We start from the raw sequence: 25,677 nt of genomic DNA on the forward strand, positions 1-25,677 counted from the left end.
GACCAAAACTGGTCATTTCATCTCTTATCAAGAAGCATCTCATAATGTGTATATAAAACAACATATATTTCAGCCTGCATCACTATTATGCATTATTCCTTTCAATGTTAGCAATTCCCATATCATATTCAATTGCATGATATATACAACTCATTCTACAATGTAATCAACATATGCAATGTTACACTAAACTTCTATAATGAAGCAAGTTTCAAGATACACCCATTTACCAAAACATACTCAATGTTTTACAACTTAAGACATATGTAAGGCTCTTAAGTTCAACAATATTACAAAATCTAAATACAAGATTACAAATCGATAAACATATCCGGGTATTTTTCGCGAACTTCCAACTCACGTTCCCAAGTGGCTTCCTCCACTCCGTGATGTTTCCACAAAACTTTGACCAACGGGATGGTTTTGCCTCGCAAAACTTGATCCCGCCTATCCAAGACCCGAACCGGTCTCTCCTCATACGAGAAATCCTCATCAACCACTAAATCGGTCCAATCCAACACATGTGATGGATCCGGCTCATACTTCCGAAGCATACTCACATGAAACACGTCATGTACTCCGGACAGTTGCGGCGGTAAAGCTAACCGATAAGCAGCCTCGCCAATCCTCTCAAGGATCTCAAACGGACCAATGAACCGAGGGGACAACTTCCCGCTCTTCCCAAACCTCATCAAACCCTGTCTAGGTGATATCTTCAGAAAGACATGATCACCCACCTCAAACACCAAAGGTCTCCTCCTACGGTCTGCATAAGATTTCTGACGACTCTATGCTGTAACAAGCCTCATACGGATAAGCTTAACTTTCTCCGTCGTTTCCCTCACCAACTCCGAACCCAACAGAGGTGCATCACCCACCTCGGCCCAACAAACAGGAGATCTACACGGTCGGCCATACAAGGCCTCAAACGGTGCCATACCGATACTAGACTGGAAACTGTTGTTGTAGGCAAACTCCACCAACGGCAAGTGCCTCTCCCACAACCCACTAAAGTCTAGAACACAACCCCGAAGCATATCCTCAAGGATCTGAATAGTACGCTCGGACTGCCCGTCAGTCTGTGGATGATAAGCCGTGCTAAAGGTCAACTTAGTGCCTAAGGCACTCTGCAAACTCTGCCACAACCTGGCAGTAAAACGAGGATCTCTATCGGAGACGATCGTCACTGGGACCCCGTGCAACCTCACTATGTCCCGAATGTACAAGTCGGCAAGATGATCTACCGAATCTCTCACGCGCATAGGAATGAAGTGCGCCGACTTAGTCAACCGGTCTACAACCACCCAAATAGCATCACTACCCCGCTGAGTCCTCGGAAGACCCACAACGAAGTCCATAGTGACGTGTTCCCACTTCTACTTGGCAATAGGCAAGGGTTGCAACAAACCCGCTGGCCTCTGATGTTCGGCCTTCACTTGCTGACAAGTAAGGCACTTAGATACGAAAGCTGCCACATCTCTCTTCATACCTGTAGACGTCCCCCGAACGCCCCGGGAGGGTTAGTCCCGCTCCGTTCATTTGGGGTTACCACAGTTTGGACTCGACTTGTGTCACGGTTCTTAATCTGAACCAAAGAGTCCAAATCTGGCAAATCGTTTTGAGAAACAGATTTTTGAAAAAGTAGTGCCAAACATGGACTGCTTTGCTAGATACAGAGTCGCCACCTAAATATTTTTAAAATGGGGAAATTTAGGAAACCCTGACTCGGTGCCGAAGGCCACATGTCCGTCATCACCGGAGTTGTCTCGGCTCGGGAGCTTGGGTACGATCGGGGAAGGTCAGCTATGAGCACCCCCTTTCGCCCGGTCCGAAGACCGGCCTCTACTGACCGTGATATCCGTTTTTGAAAACTTTACGTGTTCTTAAACCGATTGTTAGCCTAGAATTACTATGTTATGCGCGCAGCAAACAAGTATAGACCAAATCGCCCGAATTGGAATAAAAAACATTTCACATTTATTTTGAAAATGGTTTGCTACTCGCAAGTAGGCTAAAATATAGATTTTGCAACCCTCAAGTGGGTTTTTTAGAAAAGACGGTTTTGCCACTATCTAGTGGGCTTAAAAAAAATTACAGTTTTAACGCATTATCCCAATTGAAGCAATTTGACCTCCACCCACAGGCATTCAAGCAGTTTATCTCATGTAAACACTTAGCCGCATGGCAAGCATACTATTATGGCAACATTCACACGCATGTTGGATGCTGAAGCATAACCACTTACATTGTACTCCGTGCCAAAACAATAAACTAGTTAGCAAATGTGCATGTCCTAGTTCATGTTATTTTGCCTAGTGCAACACATACAAGATGCAATTTTAGTTAGGCTCGGTTAACCTAAATATGGCATACGATATGCAACCAACTGATTCATGTATTCAATTTTGAAATTTGAAAATACGAATGCGGTTAGTATGATGTACCGAGCCCGGTGCATGTCAACAAATGCATGAATGCACGCATGCATATCATAAGGTATGCTAATTTCAAAAATGCCCTAATCTACCATCATAAGCAGGTAAATAAAAGGGAAGAAAGAAATGGGGATTGGAAGACATACACACACTCACCCACACTTATTACATGTTTACCCTCACTCAGAGGGTCCGAATGAATATTACAGTCCCAAATAATAAACAAATAAAATTATTACAAAAATTTCTAATTTAATTTAAAGGAAAGGTGGCGAAGGAAAGAAAAGGGTAGCTGCAGCCTCTGCCTCGGGATGCGCGAATGATGCATGCTCGAATCCGTCTTGCCCGGAAAACCCGTACTGTACTCCTGTCGCCTCTGTTTGTACTGCCTTGTCTTTCTGAAAATTGCCAAAGTACTGGAGCAAGTTCCTTGCATCCTGCAGAGCACCACCGGCCGGACAGAATTACCACCGGCACTTCACAATTCCCATCGGCATTTTATTGGATTCATCGGCACTCCAGATAGTGCCGGTCGGCACTAAATTCTGCCGGTCGGCAGAAACTTCCTGCAGAAGACAATTTGACAGCAAACAGAGAACGGACAGTGCATGGCATGGAGTTCTTGGACACATGTAAGCATAGTCATACTTCCTATCATATTTTGAACTCAAAGAAGCATGACCTTCGATCTTTGAGCCATCAATGGTGCATGATGACTCAAGGGATCAAATTTGCCACTTAATGTAAGGATGTATGCAACAAACACAATGAACTCCGAAACCTTATCATGGCGAAGTCAAAGGCCTCGGGGACCGAAAGTTAAGGCGCGTTACATCACTTGTGGTATGAACGGCCCTCAACTCTCACACTTGGTTTGACACCCCAAACCAAGTAATGCAATGCATGTTATGCAAAACATGACTCAAAATGCAACATGATATCAATGTGCAAGGTATGCCAAGAATCATGCAACTAGTATGGCAAGCATGCAATATTAGACATACAAGACACAAATGTGATGTAAACATGGACGTTTTGAGCAATAGAATCATCATGCTACAACAACATGCGAAGCATCCATGCATCAATCATGAAGCAATCATGCAAAGATGGCTTAAAATGGCAAAGGGGCAGACCCTCACCCTCCTCAAAACAGTGGCCAAAAGTGTCCGATAGATGGACCAATGTTCATGCCAACATGCAAGCCAAAAGTCCTATGGTTAAGGCACAAAAAGGAAACATTTCACTCTCATCAACATGACCACTCATGGAATGATAAAACAAAGTAAAAACAGAATTTTTACATGCAAAATGGGACCCCAAAAAATCCTAATATGGCAGCTAAAGTACCTCCCATGAAACATGTGCACTAAGGCTCATTCTTAGGCATAAGAGGACACATCCTCAAGGCATTAAAGAGGCCATGCATGCACACATACAAGCATGATTCTTGGACTAAAATGTGGTCCTTAGATGATGTTAAATCATGAGGGTAATCACAAACATACATGCTAGAAGTCAATATGCTCAAAGCTTTCAAGCCAAAATACAAAGCAACCCTAACAAACATGTCAAGCATGATCAAATGGATAACCACCAAACTTTAAGCATGGAAAAACAATACCAAAAGCTTCATGGGACCAAGCCAACATACACAAGAATCATGGCCTAATCATGATATGTACTTCTAAGAAAAGTAGAGCCATACAAAGCAAGTATTACAAGCATGCAAGGAGGCATAAATCCGGCCAAAAACAGAGGTTGCATATGACCTAAAATACCCAAAAAAAATCTGAAATGAGGCCAAGGATCATCAAGCACACATGCTACCCTTTTGAGCCACAACTCAAGGAAACAAAACCAAGAAGGGAGAGGGGTGTCCCTCCCCTATGCAAGACTTCAAACCATCCTTTTTTGACACTAAAATACACTGATTTTCAGTGGTCAAAAGACCAAAACAATGAAGTGAACAAAACCTTATGAAAGGAGCACCAAAATGGATCAAACAAGGCTTAGAAGGGGGAGTTTGCACTCAAACCACAAAATGACCTTAATGAAAGTGCTAAAGCAGGAAAATACAAGTCCTTTTTATGTTATACACAAGAGCTAAAACAGCAAGCTAGATAGGTAAAAAACTATTGCAATTTTGGGGAATATAAATCAAGATGCTCACCCTTAAAGAACCTTTGAAGAACAAATGGTCTAGCCTCCTTCTTTGGATCAAAACCAGTCCAAAACTCAAGAAACAACTCCTCCAAGTCCCTCAATCTCGGAGTAAGGTGAAATGGTGTGTGTAATGGTGCAAAAGTAAGGTAAAAACCACCTTTTGAGCTAAGAAACACACACAAAGGAGGAGAGAGGGGGAGGTATAGAGATAATATGTATCTATATCTCAAAGGTCTGTTTTTTGGTTGCAAGAAGCTCACCTAGATCAAAGAGGAAGACCCTCCTCTTATAAGACTCCCTCTTGCAAAGCTTATTCAACAAGCTTGGCTAGAGGGAAATCCCTCCATACACGTGTATGGAGGGGGGAAGAGTTGGTGCCAGCTATCACAGCTGGCACAAAATATCTCCATAAAGTGGATGAACAGTGGTTGGCTGCCCAAAAATGCCATTTCGGCAAAAAACAGTGCCGACCGGCAACAATCTATGCCGACCGGCAATAAAATGTGCCGACCGGCAAACAAAAGTGCCGATGGCAGAAAAAGACCATCCGGTGGCCTCCAGCCACTGCCGGTGGTGTGTGGGGATGCCTCATAAGGCATTCCCTGCCCTTTCCAGGCAAAACACAAGTGTTCGGTGCAAAACCAGACACTAAACGGTCAAGTTTGGAGATCCTGAGGCAGGGCGCGCGAGCCGAGACCTCCGGGAACTCCAAACGAACACGATCATGGATGATCACCGAGTGTTCAAACGGTGACGTCCAAGTCTTGAGGACGGTCAAAAATGGGGTGTCTACAATACCCCGCCACCAGAACTGGCGACCCAAATCCCAATACATCTTAGTGCCTCCCGGATACACCGCAAGGCGTGAATGATGAAACTCTCGGAGTACCTCCTCTCGACAAGACTCCGGCACAAACAGACGGTCTCGGTATCTCACACTCAGGTCGGGATACATCGTCAAACCCTTCTCAACCTTCCCACCGGAAATCTTCTCACGGAGGGTTTCTACCTCAAGGTCACCCCCCTGAGCCTCTAACACTCGAGTCACGAGTGTAGGCTGTACAACAACAGAAGACAAGGCCGCAGCCTCAACGGATTCGCCCAGAAGTAAATTAAACTCCCCAAGTGCACCCAACATCCCCCATTCTCGGATGGCTATACTAGCTATGTCACCAACAGGTTTCCTGCTAAGGGCATCGGCCACTACATTGGCCTTTCCCGGATGATAATGCAACTCAAAGTCATAATCCTCTATGAACTCCATCCACCTCCTCTGCCTCAAGTTCAAGTGTTTCTGTGTAAACAAATATTTTAGACTCTTATGATCCGAGAATACCTCGAATCTCTCACCATAAAGGTAATGCCTCCAAATCTTCAAGGCAAATATCACAGCTGCTAACTCTAGATCATGCGTAGGGTAATTCTGCTCGTGAATTTTCAACTGACGTGAGCCATAGGCAACTACTTTCCCTTCTTGCATTAACACACAACCCAGACCCTCTCGTGAGGCGTCACAATAGACTGCATAACCCAACCCTCTCTCTGGAATAATCAATACTGGAGCGGTGGTCAGTCTAACTTTCAACTCCTGGAATGACTTTTCACAAGTCTCACTCCATACAAATTTGACTCCCTTCCGAGTCAATCTAGTCAAAGGCGAAGCTAATCTGGAGAAATCTTTCACAAACCGACGATAATACCCAGCTAACCCCAGAAAACTGCGGATCTCAAACACGCTCTTAGGCTGTGCCCAATCTTGCACCGCCTCAGTCTTGGATGTATCAACAGACACTCCTTCCCCAGAAACTACATGGCCTAAGAACTTAACCTCTTCTAGCCAGAGCTCACACTTCCCAAACTTTGCATAAAGCTTATGGGCTCTAAGTAACTCAAGCACCACTCTCAAGTGTTCCTTGTGCTTCTCCTCAGAAGGTGAATAAATAAGGATGTCGTCCACGAAGACGACTACAAAATGATCTAAAAATTCCCGGAATATTCGGTTCATCAAATCCATAAAAACTGCCGGTGCATTGGTGAGCCCAAATGGCATCACCAGAAACTCATAGTGGCCATATCGTGTACGGAATGCCGTCTTCGAAATATCCTCCTCCCTGACTCTTAACTGATGATAACCCGATCTCAAGTCTATCTTCGAGAAACAACGGGAACCTTTCAACTGATCGAACAGATCATCTATACGAGGCATAGGGTACTTATTCTTAACCGTAGCCCGATTCAATTTCCGGTAATCTATACAAAGTCTCAAAGCACCACCTTTCTTTTTAACAAAGAGGGCCGGTGCTCCCCACGGCGAAACACTAGGACGTATATAGCCCTTGTCTAGTAACTCCTGGAGCTGAATCTTCAACTCAACTAACTCGGCTGGGGCAAAACGATAAGGTGCCATAGAAATCGGAGCCGTGCCGGGCACTAGGTCAATAGAGAATTCAATCTCTCGACGCGGTGGCAAACCAACAAGATCCTCGGGAAAGACGTCCGAGTACTCACAAACCACCATTGGCAACACAATCTGAGTCTCATCATCCTCACTAATCGAAAGGTTAGCAAGTAGACCACTAAGCTCACTCCGTCCTCGCGGAACATACCCAGGTGGCAACACATTACCAACCCGGTCCCCCAGAAAATGAAAATACTCTCCGCTCACAGTACAACAAGTGACCCTCTGGCGGTAGCAATCAATAACTGCCCGGTATGACGATAACCAGTCCATACCCAAAATAACATCGAAACCCCTCATAGGCATAACTACAAAGGAAAATGGGATTCTATGATAATCAACCTCTATATCACAACCCCTAACACCTTGTTTCAAAATCAATTCACCCCCAAGAGGTGACACTACACAAATAGGAGATGCTAACTGTGCTAACTCCAACTCCAAAACAGATGCAAATGCAGCAGACACAAAGGAATGGGATGCACCCGTATCAATCAAAACATTAGCAACCGAGTTGCAAAACAAGAAGGTACCTCTCACAACTGATGGTGCCGGCACAAGGTCCTGCGCGGTAACAGCATACACGCGCCCAGACGACCTCTGATCAACCTGCTCACCCCTAGGAGCATAAGATTGCTGCACCGACTGGGACGATGAAGCCCCCTGATTGGCTCTTGAGGCCTGACCCGACTGAGCTGGCTGCTGACCCTGAATCGGCCTCAAACCAGATGCACCAGGTGTGCCACCCAACTGCGGGCAATACCTCTTCATATGCCCCGGCTGACCACACTGATAACACGAGAGTGGCTGGCCTCTACCCTGGCTCTGGCTCTGAGATCGAGCCGAAGATGATGCTGCTCTCTGCACTCCTCCCCTCTGAGGACAAACTGGAGACTTGTGGCCCAGCTGGCCACACTTGAAACAGGTAATGTCTCCCTGACTGCCTTTCCCCGAACTAGCACTCGGCACAGGAAAAGTCGATCTAGAAAAACTACCCTGAGACTGCTGAGGATTAAAACCCTTCTGTCTCCTACCATCACTCTGACCATCCTGACTCCTCTTGGAGCCCTTCTGTCCTTCCTCCTCCTCCTGCATCATGATTTCCATGTGGGCTTCAGCATCAACTATACGCCCATAATCCCGAATCATAGTTCCCCCAACTCTCAGCTTGAGGCCACGCCTCAGCTTCTTCTCAAACTCGATACAACGGCGTTCCTCAGACGCCACCAACTCAGGTGCAAACCTGGACAAGCTAGTAAATGCAGCCTCAAACTCGGCCACTGAAGAACTCGACTGCTTAAGCTGGCAGAACTGGTCTCTCAGCTTCTCCCTAACTGCTGGAGATAAGAACCTCTCCTGGAAAGCATTCACAAAAGCCTCCCATGTACCTCCTATACGACCCTTAGTGAACTTCCACCACTGACCCGCATCCCCCTTCAGCTGGAAAGATGCCAAGGTCACTTTCAACCCCTCGTCTTTGATGCCAAGCATCTCAAACGTCTTCGTTGTCTGTTCGAGCCATTCATCTGCCTTAAGCGGCTCTTTAGGATCACCCACAAATTCATCCGGATTAGACCGGAAGAACTCCCTCTTCAGAAAGGAAGGCCCTGCATCCGCAACAACAACCCGAGCTTGATTCTCAGCTCTGAGAATGCCTATTGACTCCCTGAATGCCCCTGCTATCTCTCGGGCTAGAGCGCCCATAGCCTGCTGGCCTACTGGCTCGGCCACATTGGCCTGGCCAATTCCCTCCTGAACTGCCGGAATCTCCTCTGGCACAGGCACCTCCTGCCTACCCGGCCTACCACGCCTACCGCGTCCTCGTCCTCGTCCTGACATCCTAATAAAGGAAACAAAGACGTTAGCACATTAATAAATGTGCCGAAGCTAAACACTCGCGTCCTAATGCATGGGACAACAATAATTCATTCCACGTAAGCACATAATCACATAAGCACCTACGAATTTCATTCCTGGATAATGATAGTCCCAATGCGTTACTATAGTTCCGGTTGGAAGCAGCAGTGATCAAGTGCCTTTCCAACAAGACTACTAGAAACTCAAGGGTCCAATCAACATCCTAGAAACTACATTCCATACCCACATAATCACATAAACATGTTATCACAGAAGCATATAACATTACACTAAGTCTCTATCAAACGAGACGAACCCAATGTGATACTAATCACTTCCCACGTACCCAAAGTATTCAAACCCGGTACGCTTTGATACCAAGTTGTCACACCCTCAAATTAAACCCATTATATATATATATATATATCATTGGCATGCAATATTAAAAGAAATTAATTCATTATCTCATTCATCAGAGTATTACAAAAAGAAAACATTACATGTAATATCGAATTAAATGCCCTATGGGCTTACAACTTTCCAAGCCAACACTTGGACACAAAAATATGAGTTCTAACTCAAATACAAATAAAGCCCTAGGCTTGAATGTTTATCAAATAAAAACAAATAACTAAAGATAGTCTTCAAAATCCAAATCCTTCCAAGCTAAGTCCTTGGAGGTAGCTTATCACCTGGACCTGAAAATAATGTTCCCATAAAGGGTGAGCCACAGCCCAGTAGAAATATACTAAACCAAATATAAGCATTGATTAAAGGAATAGCATTCAATAGATGGTTAACCAAGATAATCAATTACATCATTTTACAGTCTCATGACACTATTGTCTAAGACACGTTTTACTTTCCAACTTTATCAATATGGCTCAGAACCTGGCCAAACTTACAACAGTGAACTATATATATCAAATTCACATTCTTCCAATGTCAACAAACAGATGAGACTCAGGCTCAAATCAAAACACTTCATACTTCCAGTTTGATACACATTTTAGTGCTGTATCAATAAAAACACTTCAATATAAATAAGCACACATAAAAGTGATGCTAATGGAGTCCATCCCCTATCTCCTCCCAAACAAAATCTGGTTTAGAGGTCCATCCCCTATCTTCCCCTAAACCGTGGAGTACATCCCCTATCTCCTCCCACACAAAACAATGTATGCAAACACATAGCATATACAACACACAATCAATACACATAATGTCTGTATTAATTCAGCAGTCAAAATTGATGACTTAATCAATGATTAGTTTCAGTTATCCCTAATCCACATGCAGTGTCTACAACAAGCACGACTATCCTCCACCGATAGCCCAAAACAGTTATTTCTAAACTAAAAATAAATATATGAACAATTCAATAGGCGAGTGATTTAAATCATCCAACTACGCCATTTAATCAATGAATTCCCCAATTCCATGAATTTAACCATATTTCCCCAATTCCATGAATTAATTATACAAATTAATTTATTAATACGACTAGGGTTTTTCCCAAAATTACCAAAGTACCCCCAACATATCAAAATACTAAAACTTAGAACAAAACTTATAAGATGGAGTAGGAAATCCCTACCTCGAAGAAAATAACCCGAATGGAGAAGACAGAGATAAATACCCAAATTCCAATGTGCTCCAAATCACTAAATGTTCAGATTAAATGGAAGCCTTCGACTCACTCTATCTTTTTAATAAAGGATCTAAGGTAGAAACTCACTCTAAGTAGATCAATCCTAAGAGAGAAAGTGTGTAGAGGGAGAGAGAACTCGTAACTAGGGTTTTGGAATCTGAAAGTGTATGAAAAACTGATCTGAAACACGCTGCTGCCTATTTAAACCTGACAGGCTCGCTCGAGCGAAGACTTGGTCGCTCGAGCGACCAGACACACGAAAACCTCGCTCGAGCGAAGAAAAGCTCGCTCGAGCCAAGAATGCCATGCTTCAATTCTGCAACCCTGGAGCACGCTCGAGCGACAGAATGCTCGCTCGAGCAAGGAACTCGAAAACATACACCTCGCTCGCTCGAGCGAAGAAAATCTCGCTCGAGCGAATAAGCACTGCCCTCAGGTCTATACCAGACGCAGTCGCTCGCTCGAGCGAAGCAAATCTGGATCGAGCCAGAGGACACAAAAACAAACCTGGCTCGAGCGACCAAATCCTGGCTCGAGCGACCAACCCAAAAACTGGACAGCAACACTTGGTTTACGAACCCAACCAACCTGAAACAAACCTGCCCAACACATCCTATAACTCCAAATGAGAAAATAAAGGACGACAACCACAAATATACAATGACAGAATAAACGGAACCCAAGTCCGGATACAATAATCAAATGGGAAAAGACCGGGGTCGCTATAACCTCCCCCCCTTAAAAGAATTTCGTCCCCGAAATTAAGCATAAGTTTTTAAAAAAAACAGGTTTTTTTTTTTTATTTTTTATAATATGACAATTCAATAGTAAACAACTTGACCAAAACTGGTCATTTCATCTCTTATCAAGAAGCATCTCATAATGTGTATATAAAACAACATATATTTCAGCCTGCATCACTATTATGCATTATTCCTTTCAATGTTAGCAATTCCCATATCATATTCAATTGCATGATATATACAACTCATTCTACAATGTAATCAACATATGCAATGTTACACTAAACTTCTATAATGAAGCAAGTTTCAAGATACAGCAATTTACCAAAACATACTCCATGTTTTACAACTTAAGACATATGTAAGGCTCTTAAGTTCAACAATATTACAAAATCTAAATACAAGATTACAAATCGATAAACATATCCGGGTATTTTTCGCGAACTTCCAACTCACGTTCCCAAGTGGCTTCCTCCACTCCGTGATGTTTCCACAAAACTTTGACCAAAGGGATGGTTTTGCCTCGCAAAACTTGATCCCGCCTATCCAAGACCCGAACCGGTCTCTCCTCATACGAGACATCCTCATCAACCACTAAATCGGTCCAATCCAACACATGTGATGGATCCGGCTCATACTTCCGAAGCATACTCACATGAAACACGTCATGTACTCCGGACAGCTGCGGCGGTAAAGCTAACCGATAAGCAGCCTCGCCAATCCTCTCAAGGATCTCAAACGGACCAATGAACCGAGGGGACAACTTCCCGCTCTTCCCAAACCTCATCAAACCCTGTCTAGATGATATCTTCAGAAAGACATGATCACCCACCTCAAACACCAAAGGTCTCCTCCTACGGTCTGCATAAGATTTCTGACGACTCTGTGCTGTAACAAGCCTCTTACGGATAAGCTCAACTTTCTCAGTCGTTTCCCTCACCAACTCCGGACCCAACAGAGGTGCATCACCCACCTCGACCCAACAAATAGGAGATCTACACGGTCGGCCATACAAGGCCTCAAACGGTGCCATACCGATACTAGACTGGAAACTGTTGTTGTAGGCAAACTCCACCAACGGCAAGTGCCTCTCCCACAACCCACTAAAGTCTAGAACACAACCTCGAAGCATATCCTCAAGGATCTGAATAGTACGCTCGGACTGCCCGTCAGTCTGTGGATGATAAGCCGTGCTAAAGGTTAACTTAGTGCCTAAGGCACTCTGCAAACTCTGCCACAACCTGGCAGTAAAACGAGGATCTCTAGTTTTGGATTTCTATAAGGAATTGGTTTTCTTCCAAAACTAGGATTACTTTGGTTTTCTATAAGTAGTTAGGTTTCTCCCAAAACTTGGACAACTTCTCCAGATCTTCTTTTTGGATTCTAAGGTTTATATCTGGGGATTTTTTGCTAGTTTTCTTTGATATTATCATTGAGTATTCAACTCGTGGTTTAAGAAGCATACATCAAAGGTTTGTTTGTTTATTCTACACAAAAGAGAAAGTTGTTCTTCGGTGGATTCTGATTCTGAAGAATTCGAGCCTGAAGCTTTGGTGGATTCCGGAGTGGCTCATCGTCAGGACAATTCAGAGGTGAAGATGGGGTTGGAAGAGACACATAGAGGTTGGTTCAATTCGGGCGTGGATTCGCTAGGTAATTGAGAGTATACCTGTGTAATTCCTTTATATCTTCTTAGTGGATTGTTTTGTGGCTGTTGCCCATGGTTTTTTATGACAATTGAAGGTGTCCAATTGTGATTTTTTCACGTAAAATCGTTGTGTCATTTTGTCTTGATTGTTTGATTGGGATTGTTATATATTGCTTAAAATTGATACATAATTACAAATCAACATCTAGGGGATTTCTAGATTTTTCAAATGTCATGTTATAATAGACAGTATTTTCATTTCCAGGCAATATTCCTATTTTTAAAGATTGAACAAATAAGAATGAATGCAAAATAAGATTCATAAGCATATTAAAGTGTGATTTATATAAGAAGAAAAAAAAACATAAATGACATATGAGCAGAAAAATAAGAATAGTAATAAATGAAAGAATATTAGTAATTTCAAGTAATATAGAAACATAACAAATAATACAGATAACAAATAGAATAGATCAATACTTAATAAAGCTTAATTTATAAATTATTTTTAAAGTTTTATAATGTAAATAATTTAAAAGGTACGAACTATTAAAAATTTGAAGATGCGAAAAATTTCACTTTACAATTATCTTACTAACTATTAGTATAATATACATAATTTTTATAAAAAATTAGGAATGTGACCAGATAGATCCATTCTTGTTAGCAGGTGTGCGCACAAGAATTAAAAAATGGTCGAACCCTTATTTTTCAATAATGACTTGCTAGCTGCTTTGTGGAACAAGATACCCCTAATAATGCACTAAACTTGCTGTTATAAAAAAAATAAACACAGAAGATAGATACATGGATTGACAAAATCCTATAGAATCCGTTGGTGGAATTCACTTTTGAAAAAACTTTTATCTATTCATATACATTTTCTATCCAATTTCTGTGATGGGTATGTATGTGTTCCCAACACCAGCACCTCAGAAAAGGCTTCATTGAAGTTGAAAGTGTTGGGTGCAATGTAGAAAGTGTTTTTTTTTTTTGTGGTAAAATCAGGTATTACCTATATCTCAACTAAAGCAAGTTGACAAGCGGACAACTTGCATAAGGGACACAAGCCACATTTTATAAACTTATACTCCATTAATTCTAGATAAGATTTGTTGTTCTTTCAAAATCATTAATTTTTAATAGACAGAATTTCCTATGAAATAATGATTGGTCATTATTTATAAATGTTTATAAAAGGGTATGGTGATATGACATTTATTTTGATTTTCAAAATTTCAAAACATCAAAATTTTTACAATATACATTTATTTTTGATAAAATTTATATTTATAGAATCAACACAATGATATTAATTTTTTATTTACAATTTTCTTAATTTCTAATCATAAATTAAAATTTTAAATAAATAAAATATCTCTTTCACACATAAATATACATAAACAAATTGGGAAATATCTCAATTACGGAACTAAAAAAATTGAAAAAATAATAATTTATTTGACAAAATAATTTTATGGAACATTTTTGTGCAAAAACTGAGATTTCCAGTTTTAAAATTGAGAATGTTATCAGTTTTTGAGAAATTTCTCAATTTTTTCAATTTTTAAAATTGAGAGTTTTTTCTAGTTAATTGAGAAATTTCTCAATTTTTTTCAGTTTTAAAATTGAGTTCTTTCCAATTTAAAAACTGATAATATTTTTAGTTAATATTGAAAAAAAAAAAACTAAGAAGTTAATACTAAAAAAAACTGAGAAATTTCTCAATTTTATTGGATAGTTTCACAAACTGAGAAATTGTTAGTTTTGTATAGCTAAAAAAATGATATTTTATTTTTATAAAATTTTGTATTCAATATTAATCTTGCTTGACAAATCTCGTTGTGTGGGCTACAAAAATATAATTTTTATTAAAAATAAATACATATAATAAAAGTGATGAAAATTTCAAGTTTTGAAACAACAAAATAAAAATAAATGCCACCTTAGCAATACCCACTTGAATAAGAGAAACGACAGTGCTAGAGGCCTTGAATTTGCCTTGAATTCCTTTTTTTTTTTTGGAGGAGGGGGGGTGTGTGTGTGTGTTGGTTTTTTTTTTTTTTATTTTAAAAGGGTGGTTATGTGAAGAAATGTGCCAAAAAATTAGACATTTCGCACCAACTCATCATACAAAATTATATGAAATTAACAAAATTTAACCAACAGCGTAACTGAGTAGTCAATTTTATCACTCAACCAGTCTAACTTAATTGACCGATTAGTTAAGCTGCTAGTTAAAATTTGTTAATTCCATATAATTTTGTATGATGAGTTAGTGCTAGATGTCAAGTTTTTTGGCACACCCCTACACATAACCACCTTTAAAAAAAAAAAACACACACACACACACACACACACAACCCAACCCAACAAAAAAAAAAAAAAAACACAACTCAACTTGTGTGGTTTGATATGGTGAGTGAGTTGGGTTAGACTGGTTGAGTGATAAAATTGACTGATCAGTTAGGCAATTTGTTAATTCCATATAATTAGCGACTCGAATTTGAAACAAAAATATAGTAGGGACTTGTACAAAACTATATGGAATTAACAAATTGCCTAACTGATCTGTCAATTTTATTACCCAATAAGTCCAACCCAACTCACTCACCTTATCAAATCACATAGACTGAGTTGGTGTGGGATGTCTAATTTTTTAGCACACCCTTACACATAACCACCCTTGCAAAAAGAAAAGAAAAGAAAAAAGAGAAAAAAAAATTAAAAAAAAAACCAAATTAACACAGCCAAAAAAAAAAAAAAAGGAATTCGAGGCAAATTTGAGGCCTCGAATTCAAGGCCTCAAGCATTATTGTAAGAGAAATTATGTATTACTTTTGAGGCATGGTTAGGTGGTTACCAAAATAATTGTGATTGGTAAAAACACTATAAGAAATTACATTTTCGGTCACCAAATTTTTAGTCGCCAAAGGTTATTTTTTAATCGGCAAAAGTCAATGGCGACTAAATTTATTCGCCGCCCCGTTGGTTGCAAAAGCCTAGTCGACGATAGTCAACGGCGACTAAATTTACGTTGGTCGCTAATTATCTTATCTTTGGGTACTAAAAGAGACTTAGTCTAATTATCTTATCTTTGGCTACTAAAACGGACTTAGTCGCCAGGCATAATGTTTTGGCGACCAAATATTTAGTCGTCAAAAGTAATCAAATCAAAATGAAATTTTCTTTCAGCAACTAAAATATTTAGTCGCTAATAATCTTATCTTTGGCTGCTAAAACGAACTTAATCGCCAAACATAACGGTTTGGCGACCAAATATTTAGTCGTCAAAAGTAATTAAATCAAAATGAAATTCTCCTTCAGCGACTAAAATATTTAGTCGCTAATAATAATATATTTACTGCCTAACAATTTTAGTCACTAATAATAATACATTTAGCGATCAAAATATTTAGTGGCTGTTAGTTTTCACAACGAAACATTTTAGTCACCAAACGATTAGATATTTTCATTTCATGGTAATTTACGATCAAACATTTTAGTCGCCAAAGGATGCCATGCTCTTTCGTGACTAAAATCTTTAGTCGGCAAAAGTTTCTTCCCTCATCTTGATTTATTTTAGCTACTAACTATTTGGTCGCCAAAAGTCTTTTATTTCTTTTTACTACTAAATATTTTAGTCATGAAAAACCTTTGCTTGCATTTTTTACTACCAAAAATTTAGTCGCCAAAAATTTTATAAAATTTTTTTATTCAATTTCTCAACCACCTGTATTTATTCCATTATTAGTACAATATGTACCCTATATATAAATAAAATTATCCATATACTGATAAAATTAGGAACCATTCCACAACATGCACACATTTCACTTTCAACCATCAAAAAAATTCATATTTAACATCAAATTAATATTTCCAATAGAAATTCCATACAAACCAAGTATAATCCAATCTTAAAAACTAATTCCCTACATAACATAGGATTAAACAAAATTAATATCCAATTGTTAATATGTACCACCAAAAACTAATTTGTACCACGCCAAAAGGCAATCTATACCATGCCAAAAAAGTAATCTTGACCACATCAAAAGGTAATCTATACTACATAAAAAATTAATTTGGACCACATCAAATTCAGTATGCTATACCACGCCATAAAACTAATATGTACGAACAGTTTTAATTTGTAGACTAAAAACAATGTCTTTCGTACTTGTCAAAAAAGTCATATACTACAATTCCACGCCAAAAACCATCAGTACAAATAAAATTAATCATTAGTATTGACTACATTTTGGTATATTTAAATTAACAACCACAAAAATTAAATCATAAATAAATTGTCAATGAAAAACTGAAAATCAGGAATGTGTAAGAACAACTTACTTAGTAAACAGATCAACTACCAAGCAAATTATCAAACTTTTTAACATTTTCATTATAACCACAGAAATAGCCTCTCTCTCTCTCTCTCTACCTTAGGAAAATGGTAAACAGTCCAACCCAGAAACTTCATAGTAAAACAATCAAAAACTACATAGCCCAGCTTGGTATAAAATGATGGGATTTGAAGTTGAAATTTTATAAAAAAAAATATATAAGAAGATTAGTTATTCAAAGTAGATGATAACTCTAAAGTGGAGGATTGAATAGAGGTATGTTTCATGTATTTTGTTTAGGTTTTTGTACAGGTAAAATCTTTTATGAAAGAATTTCAAATAACTATTTTTACAAAGTTATTTGAAATCCATCATTACAAAGCTCTCAAATTCATTCTTCATATCTAAATCTAAAATATCACGTTGACTTCAAAGGTTATACTCTTCAAATTATTGTTATCAAATCTATTCATTTCAAATCCATAAATCCAAAGGGAGCCTAATGTCATGAATTTTGACAACAACAATATCATTTTAAGCATAAGTGAACCAACAATTTTCCATTATCCAATGAGTAGCAAGCAATTCCTAATGATTCTTGACTATGCAGTTGGGTTGGATTTACAGGTCTATTATAGAGGATATCCTAACAGGTTTCAAGCTGCATTGCCGTGGTTGGAGGTCCATCTATTGTATGCCAAAGAGGCTTGCATTTAAAGGGTCTGCTCCTATCAACCTCTCAGATCGACTTAACTAGGTGCTTCGTTGGGGTCTTAGTTTGATTGAGATTTTTTTTAGCCATCATAGCCTAGCTTGGTAAGGCTACAAGGGAGGAAAACTTAAATGGCTCAAGTGCTTTGCATATATCAACACAACTGTCTACCCCTTCATCTCCATACCTCTACTTGTCTACTGTACGCTCCCAGCCATCTACTTGCTCACAGACAAATTCATTATGCCAGAGGTAATCAAGTTATATAACCCTTGTGCTTCCATCCAACTAGTACACATTAGCTGGGGAATGTGTTGACTAGTGTTACTAAGAAACACTAATACCCTAGCAATTTATGATTTGGAACACAGTTCCAAACCGTGGTACACTTTTAGCTATCCAAAACAATCGTAGAAATTTTTTCTAATATAAATATTAAAAGCTACGTGGTACACTTTTAGAATATTAGCAATACTTGAGTGGAATATCTCTTGGCCCTCAGAGATTGTTCTTTGAGTGCACTTTAAATTGCATAGCATTTGTTGGACTAGCAGACATTTTATTCATAATAGGACTGGGGTAAAATTGAACTATTGGTGATGGACACTAGTAGGTATCATATTCAAAAACAATTTAATCATATGCAAATAACCAACTATGCATAGCCAAAACCTTATGTTATAGGAAACAGTGATGGAAAATGTGTAGCAGCCTCAAACGATATTATGACTACGAACATAAAAGGTCCATAAATCAAGTTTGCTCTCAAGCACAAACAAAAGTAATGGGAATGATTTTGCCAACTTTGCTATGCATATTCTCGGTTTTAAACTTGAGATGAAAGATACAAAACACTCTGTCTTACTTTCCAACATCTTACATTCAACTAATATTTATCTCCACATATATGTACATTGGATGTTTCTGTAATTAAATTAGCAAAAGATATAAGTTTTCTGCAAGGCATTCCATAAACAAAGGCCATAACATGGAAAATTAGGTAGAGACGAAGGAAATTTGTGAAAGGTACAAAGAAAATGCAATCAATAATTTTAGAGCACAAAATAAGATACACAGTGACACCTCTAACAATGTACAATGATCCAAAATATTTAATAGCTGAGCAACAGACACAAATCAACCAACACATAAGAACTCTAAGCAAATACAAAAGGCAATTCCTTGACAGCTCATAAAGTGTCCAATTTCGTCATAAATTATATATAGAAACCTTAACACATTCAAAAAACAATTGATAGTCCCAAAGTAAATTTTATTTGCCACAATCAAACATTAGAAACATGATGCAGTAAAGAAATGGAACTACATCCAATATTATGCATACTACAGAAACTAAACACTGAACAAATCAAGTTAGGGTTTGCAGGAGCCCGAAACTGATTTCATAACTATAAGTAACATCTACTCTTTTGAATTGTTATGTGATCAAAATTCTAATTGCATCACCCCACTTTGTGAAACAATAGAATAAAGATAATATGCAATAACAAAAATTCAACAATCCAGCAAAAATACAATAAAGATAATATGCAATAAAGTGGTACTTACCAAATAGTAAATGTCATTCGATCACCTTAGATCCCTTAGAGTTGTATGAGTTTGGCGACTACATTTTTCAGATGATCAACCCTTTTATCTGTCTCCTCCTGATCTTTCTGTTCTTGCACCCGCTGTTGCAACATCTCATTGTAACATCTCCCGTGCTCCTCTCACTCTTTCAACATATCAGTGTAATATTTCTCACCCTCCTCTTACTCTTTCATCAACTCTTCATGATCACTTTGTTGCTTCTCACGAAGTGCCTCCATCTCAGCTCTCATTGCCTCCATGTCCTTATCACGTGCTCGTGATGTAGCTATGGTAGACGGTTATGGGCCGATCCCATATCCAAGCAAGTACTTTTTCTTCTCGCCAAGCACTTACCTTGAAAGCTCCTCCTGCGTCAATGGCGTCCCTGACTCAGTGGCAGCCGCTTGTAGATTGACCATCTTTTGCTGTCATTGCACATAAAGAAGACAAAAAGGCATAATAAGATATATATTTTTGGGTACTAATTAATATTAAATACAATTAATTCATTGTTTCATACTTACATGCAGCTCACCGCATTTAAGATGGATCTAGTCATTCCTTTTCTTGGAGGTGTGACTGTCCTCATAAAACTTAGGAAAATCCATTTCCACATTTTTCGCTACCTGCTAGTTTCAAAAAAAAAAAAAAAAAAAAATCACAACATATTATTCATAACAAAACAAAAATAATGGAGTTAATTTTAAATAAATTCAATCTCACGATAGCAACCATCATGATAGGAAATGAGCGAGATCCACTAGCATGATTGTATGGCAACTGCGTTATGTTACTCTTACCAGCTTCTAACCATTTCTACAAAAAATAAGTACATAAACAATTTTTTGTTAAATATTGAGGCATATCACATTTGGCACGGGCCTTTGTATGATGCATTAGTATTTTACCTGGTGAGATGCATCTTGCCATGCCATATCAATCAAATGCTTCCAATCATCCAAACTCACCGCTCAGGGTGGATGAGCATATAGGTCATCAACACCCTCTTCCTTTAATAGCTCGGATTCTTGCTTCAAGTTGTACCTCCAATCTTTGTACAACTTATATGCCTTTGTATTCACAATTTGTTGAGCTTGTGAGTCATTGTGAAAATTGTCACCAATATCAAACTTGTCCTACAAACATAACAAGTGAAAATGACAATCATTAAATAAGTGCTTCTTACAAGTACAATAATAGAGAAATACATATTGCCTAATATTATCAATTACGAGAACAGCTTGGATGACTGTAGCTTTGGTAGTCTCATCCATATTCAGCCATGACGTAACATCCTTGAAAGGGCATAGACTCCTAATCTGAAGCCCTAACTCATTAGCTGCTGGAGTGGCATAATCTCCGGTCATTGCATTCAAAACACGATCGATGTGAACATATAATTTTTCCCCTTTTTTGGATCTCATTATTTTTTGTATTCCTTTTCCAAATGTAGGTCCTCATGCCCATGTGGACCTAGAAGCCCCTGATAACAAAATAACAATAAGCAAATTGCAAATAATAACAGTTGGTAATTGACACAGTTGAAGAACAATGATCTTACCTATGACATGATTTTGAGTTTCTGACGGTGGTTGTGTCTCATCAAAATCCTTGAACGATGGGCTAGTCGCATCAGGAGAAAATGCACCGGTTGATCCTGAGGGGACAACAGGAGGTGGTGCACATGTTGATCCTAAGGGGACAACAAGAGGTGGTGTAACTGTTGATCCTAAGGGGATAGTAGCCAGCAAGTTTGTTTCGGTGGTCGTGAGTGACCTTTTCTTAAGCCAACCAGTCTTCAAGCCATCAACCATGATGCAAACTGCAATAACACAACTGGCAGTACAAAATGTCATATACAATAAGGCATTTAATTATAAAGAAGAGATATAACAAGCTACTATGACCAGCTTTTTAAAATATTTGATGTGTAGATATATAACAAGCTAACATTATAAAACATGATATACATGAAATAATTTATAAAAAGATATATAACAAGTTATGACATGATTTTGATGAAGTAATAAGACAAGTGTTTTGGTTCATTATCATATCCAAATCATAAAAGCAAATACATTAAGATTCTAAGTCAACATCTATATCAAAATTACTTTGCAGGTCACATTCTTTGTCTATGTTGTTACCCTCCCTCATTAATCCATCTTCCTCATCATAGATGAAGACATCATCTGTAACACCCTCAACTTCTACACCTCTAATAGATTGCAAACCTTCCATTGGAATAATTTCATATTCAATATCATCTCGATGCAAAACCACATCATCGTCAATAGCCTCAGCTGGCACAACCTCAGTAGTTTCTTCTTGTTGGAACACACCATCAGTTTCTATGTCATCCATCTCCGGCACATTCCAAATTCCTCGATGTTCAAAATTTTTTACAACTTTCCAATTGACACCTAATTTGGTCATCAACATAGAATACTTGTTGAACTTGACTTGGTGAAACAAATGAGCCGTCTTTGTACCATCGACTTCTTACATCAACCATTGTCAAATGTGGTTCAACACGCATAGTTCTGCTACTACTAGTGTTAAACCATTCACATTTAAACAATACAATCCGATGTCTAAACAAATAGTTTGTTTCCCACACTTTGCACAAGTACCCATAGAAGTTTATCAATTGGCCTTCATGGTCCACTTCCACGACCAACCCACTACTTTGAATTTTACGATGGTTGTCGTGGCCGATTGGATGAAATCGGATGCCATTACAAATACATCCTGAATATGTGTTCACTAAGCCACTAGGATCATTGGCTAATGACCACATCTCATCAGTTACTTTAGGGGATACTTGGTTCTGCAATTGATTCATCTACATGTAGAACATGTGTTATGCTACAAGTATACCCAATATTAAGGTAATGTATGACTGATTATAAAGAGGAATTCCAGCTTACACAATCTTTGAACCATTTAGGAAATTCTTTGCGTTGATTGTTTGTGATGTCGAATACACCCCCAGTTTGTTGTAACAAGTTCTTGTGCTCCCTAGTTACAAAAATGGCTCTCAAAAAAATTTAAGAAATCAATACTAATTGATTTGATAACTATATCATATAAATACGTAGAATAGATCCATACTCTAAGTATTTTTCTAGTTCAAAGCTATTGTGTGGGACAAACCAATGAGCCATCTCGTATTCAGCTACGGACACATTGGCTGCCCTTGTCATTAGACCAAAGGGTCAGACATTTTGTGTGAATACTACCAACCCTAGGCCACGGTCGCCCATGTCGTAATTTCTTTCTACCCGGTCAAAAATTGTTTCAACTCCATCCAAATACATCGAACAAAATATTGTACACTCTTTTGAAATGTAAGCCTGGGCAATAGAACCTTCAGGATAAGCTTTATTCACCACAAATCCTTTTAGACATCCAAGCAACCTACATGACAATGAGAATGTTATATTTAAATTTATATTAGTAGTGAAGCTTTAATTACAATGTTCACACTACAAAAATACCAACATACCTCTCAATTGGGTACATCCATCGATATTGCACTGGCCCTCCAAGCATAGCCTCTCGAGGCAAGTGAACTGCCAAGTGGACCATGACATCAAAAAAAGCTAGAGGGAAAATCTTCTCGAGCTTATAAAGTATGAGTTCGATTTGTTCCTCCAATTTCTCCAAATCTGTGACCCTCAATGTCTTTGAACACAACAGTTTGAAGAAATTTCCCAACTCAAAAAGTGTTGTGCCAAGTTCCTTAGAAAGGTAGCCACACATCCCAATTGGAAAAAGTTGTATAAGGACATGACAATTATTACTTTTGAGGCCAAATAATTTACCTCCTTGAGCGGTCACGCAATTGGATATATTTGCTACATAGCCATCGAGATACTTAATTGATTTCAAAAAATGACAAAAGTCGTCTCTCTCTATCGAGGACAATGTGTACAATGCGGGGGCCTTCTCAAAGGACCCATTGGCACGCCTTTTCAAGTGTAACTCTTTACGTATTCTCATGTCCTCCAAATCTAAGCGTGCTTTGTCCATATCCTTGTTCTTTCCATCTATGCTCAAGAGAGTCCCGATCACATTGTCACATATATTTTTCTCAATATGCATGGCATCAAGGTTGTGCTACAGCTTCAGCATTTTCCAATAGGGCAAGTCAAACATAATGCATCTCTTTGTCCAATTCAAATTTGAATTTTCATTCCTTTGTCATTTTTGATTGTGTGGGTGCTTTCCATACGGCTTGTAAGTCCCACAACCAATTTGCTCTAGTATTTCTTCCCCCGATAAGTCCATAGGTTTAGACCTGTCCTCAATTTGACCATTGAAGAGCTTACTCCTTCGCTAACTATGGTTCTCAGGCAAGTAGCAACGAGCACCCATGTACCTTATCTTACTTCGCAAACCCTATGACGATGCATTCATGTTACAATTAGGGCAAGCCAAGTAACCCTTTGTACTCTACCCTGACACGTTACCATATGTGGGGACCTCATTATGGTCCATATGATTGCCGCATGCATTATTAAAATTTGGACATTGGATGCATCATATGTTTGCACACCATGCTCCCACTAATTATTCAATTCTTCTATTAATGGTTACAGGTAAACAACAATGTCTCTTCCAAGTACTGATCATCTGGGAATAAGCAATAACATCATGCAAAATGGCTCTTTCATACACTTTCACGGTAGGAGATTATAAGGCATCAAGATTACAGGCCACATGTTATACGATGTGCTCATATTTCCAAATGGATTGAAACCATCTATTGCCAACCCTAGCCTTACATTTCGAGAATCAGCAGAAAACGTCGAATGTTGCTTATCGAAGTCCTTCCATGCCTCACCATCGACCGAATGCCTTAATATGTCATCATCCACATTCTTCTCTTTGTGCCATCCCATATCTGTAATTTTTTTTTTGACATATACAATCTTTTCAACCTCGGTGTCAAAGGAAAGTACCGCAATAGCTTGTGAGGAATCTTTTTACCCCCAACATTGTTCAACTTGTATCTAGGCTCGTCACATGTAGGGCATTTCTCCAAATTCGCATTCTCCTTCCAAAACAGTGCACAATCATTCTTGCTTGCATGAATGGTTTCATATCCCAAACCCAAGTCACATAAGAACTTCTTAGCATGATAGAGCGTCCATGGAATAGTTTGATCACATTTTGGTAGAATGTTCTTGAATACCTGCATAACCATATTGAATGAATTGTTGCTCCATTTGTTGTACACCTCCACATGAAGCATCTTAATAACGAATGACAACACAGAGAACTTCTCACATGCTAGGTAAACTTCGTGTTGAGCATCTTCAAATAACCTAATGAATTTATGCAAATCCTCCCTCTCCAAACTATTAGGTTCTTCGTCGATATGATCATCAATAAGACTACTCATATAAATTTCTTCTAACATAATAGGCAATTTGCCCATCATCGGATGATTGGTATCTTGCATACCTTCTCCACTACTTCCAAAATGGTCATTTGATACACTAGGATGAGACATGGGAACATGTTTCCCGTGGTGCACCCAAGTTATACATGAAGACGCAATTCCTCTTCGAATCAGGTGTGTCCATATAACTTGTCTGCTAAATTTTGTACCATTCATGCAATCAACACACAAACACCTAATTTCATCATGTGGGCCTAAATTTGCGGTAGCAAAGTTAAGGAATGACTTTACCCCTTGTTGATGCTCTTCGCTTGTCAACCTATTATTTATCAGCATCCAACTCTTGTCCATTATTATCACCTACAGTGGGGTGCACGATTAGTTAACTCATTTTTTAACATGAACTTAGTACCGGCAATGTTGAATATATACAACACACAGGGAATTCATAAAATTCATAGTTATATATATGGATATAGATGTAGATATTTGTAGTGTGAGTCTAAACCAGTGGGCTAGAAAACATTCTAAAAATTAAACTAATCCAAATAAGTACATAATGCATTATACAGATTTGTAAACTACATATAAATCAAATGTTCTTTACGAACTGTAGGAAGGCCAAGCTCCAGAAAAAATCTGAAATGGTCCTTTTGAT

At 38.8% G+C, this 25,677-nt stretch overlaps 1 protein-coding gene across 1 annotated transcript; it reads right to left on the minus strand.

Annotated features, from left to right (window-relative positions):
• Positions 1-22,001: 22,001 nt before the first annotated feature.
• LOC145800539 (uncharacterized) lies at positions 22,002-25,370 on the minus strand. The gene is made up of 6 exons (XM_082890230.1): positions 24,605-25,370; positions 24,328-24,518; positions 23,118-23,296; positions 22,856-23,029; positions 22,540-22,630; positions 22,002-22,454 (listed from the first exon to the last, which is right to left on the minus strand). The coding sequence occupies exons 1-6, from the start codon at positions 25,368-25,370 to the stop codon at positions 22,002-22,004; spliced, it is 1,854 nt and encodes a 617-aa protein (XP_082746356.1).
• Positions 25,371-25,677: the final 307 nt, after the last annotated feature.

This window comes from Camellia sinensis, chromosome 10, assembly GCF_055761805.1.
Source record: "Camellia sinensis isolate YWXY chromosome 10, ASM5576180v1, whole genome shotgun sequence".
NCBI classification, from domain to species: Eukaryota; Viridiplantae; Streptophyta; class Magnoliopsida; order Ericales; family Theaceae; genus Camellia; species Camellia sinensis.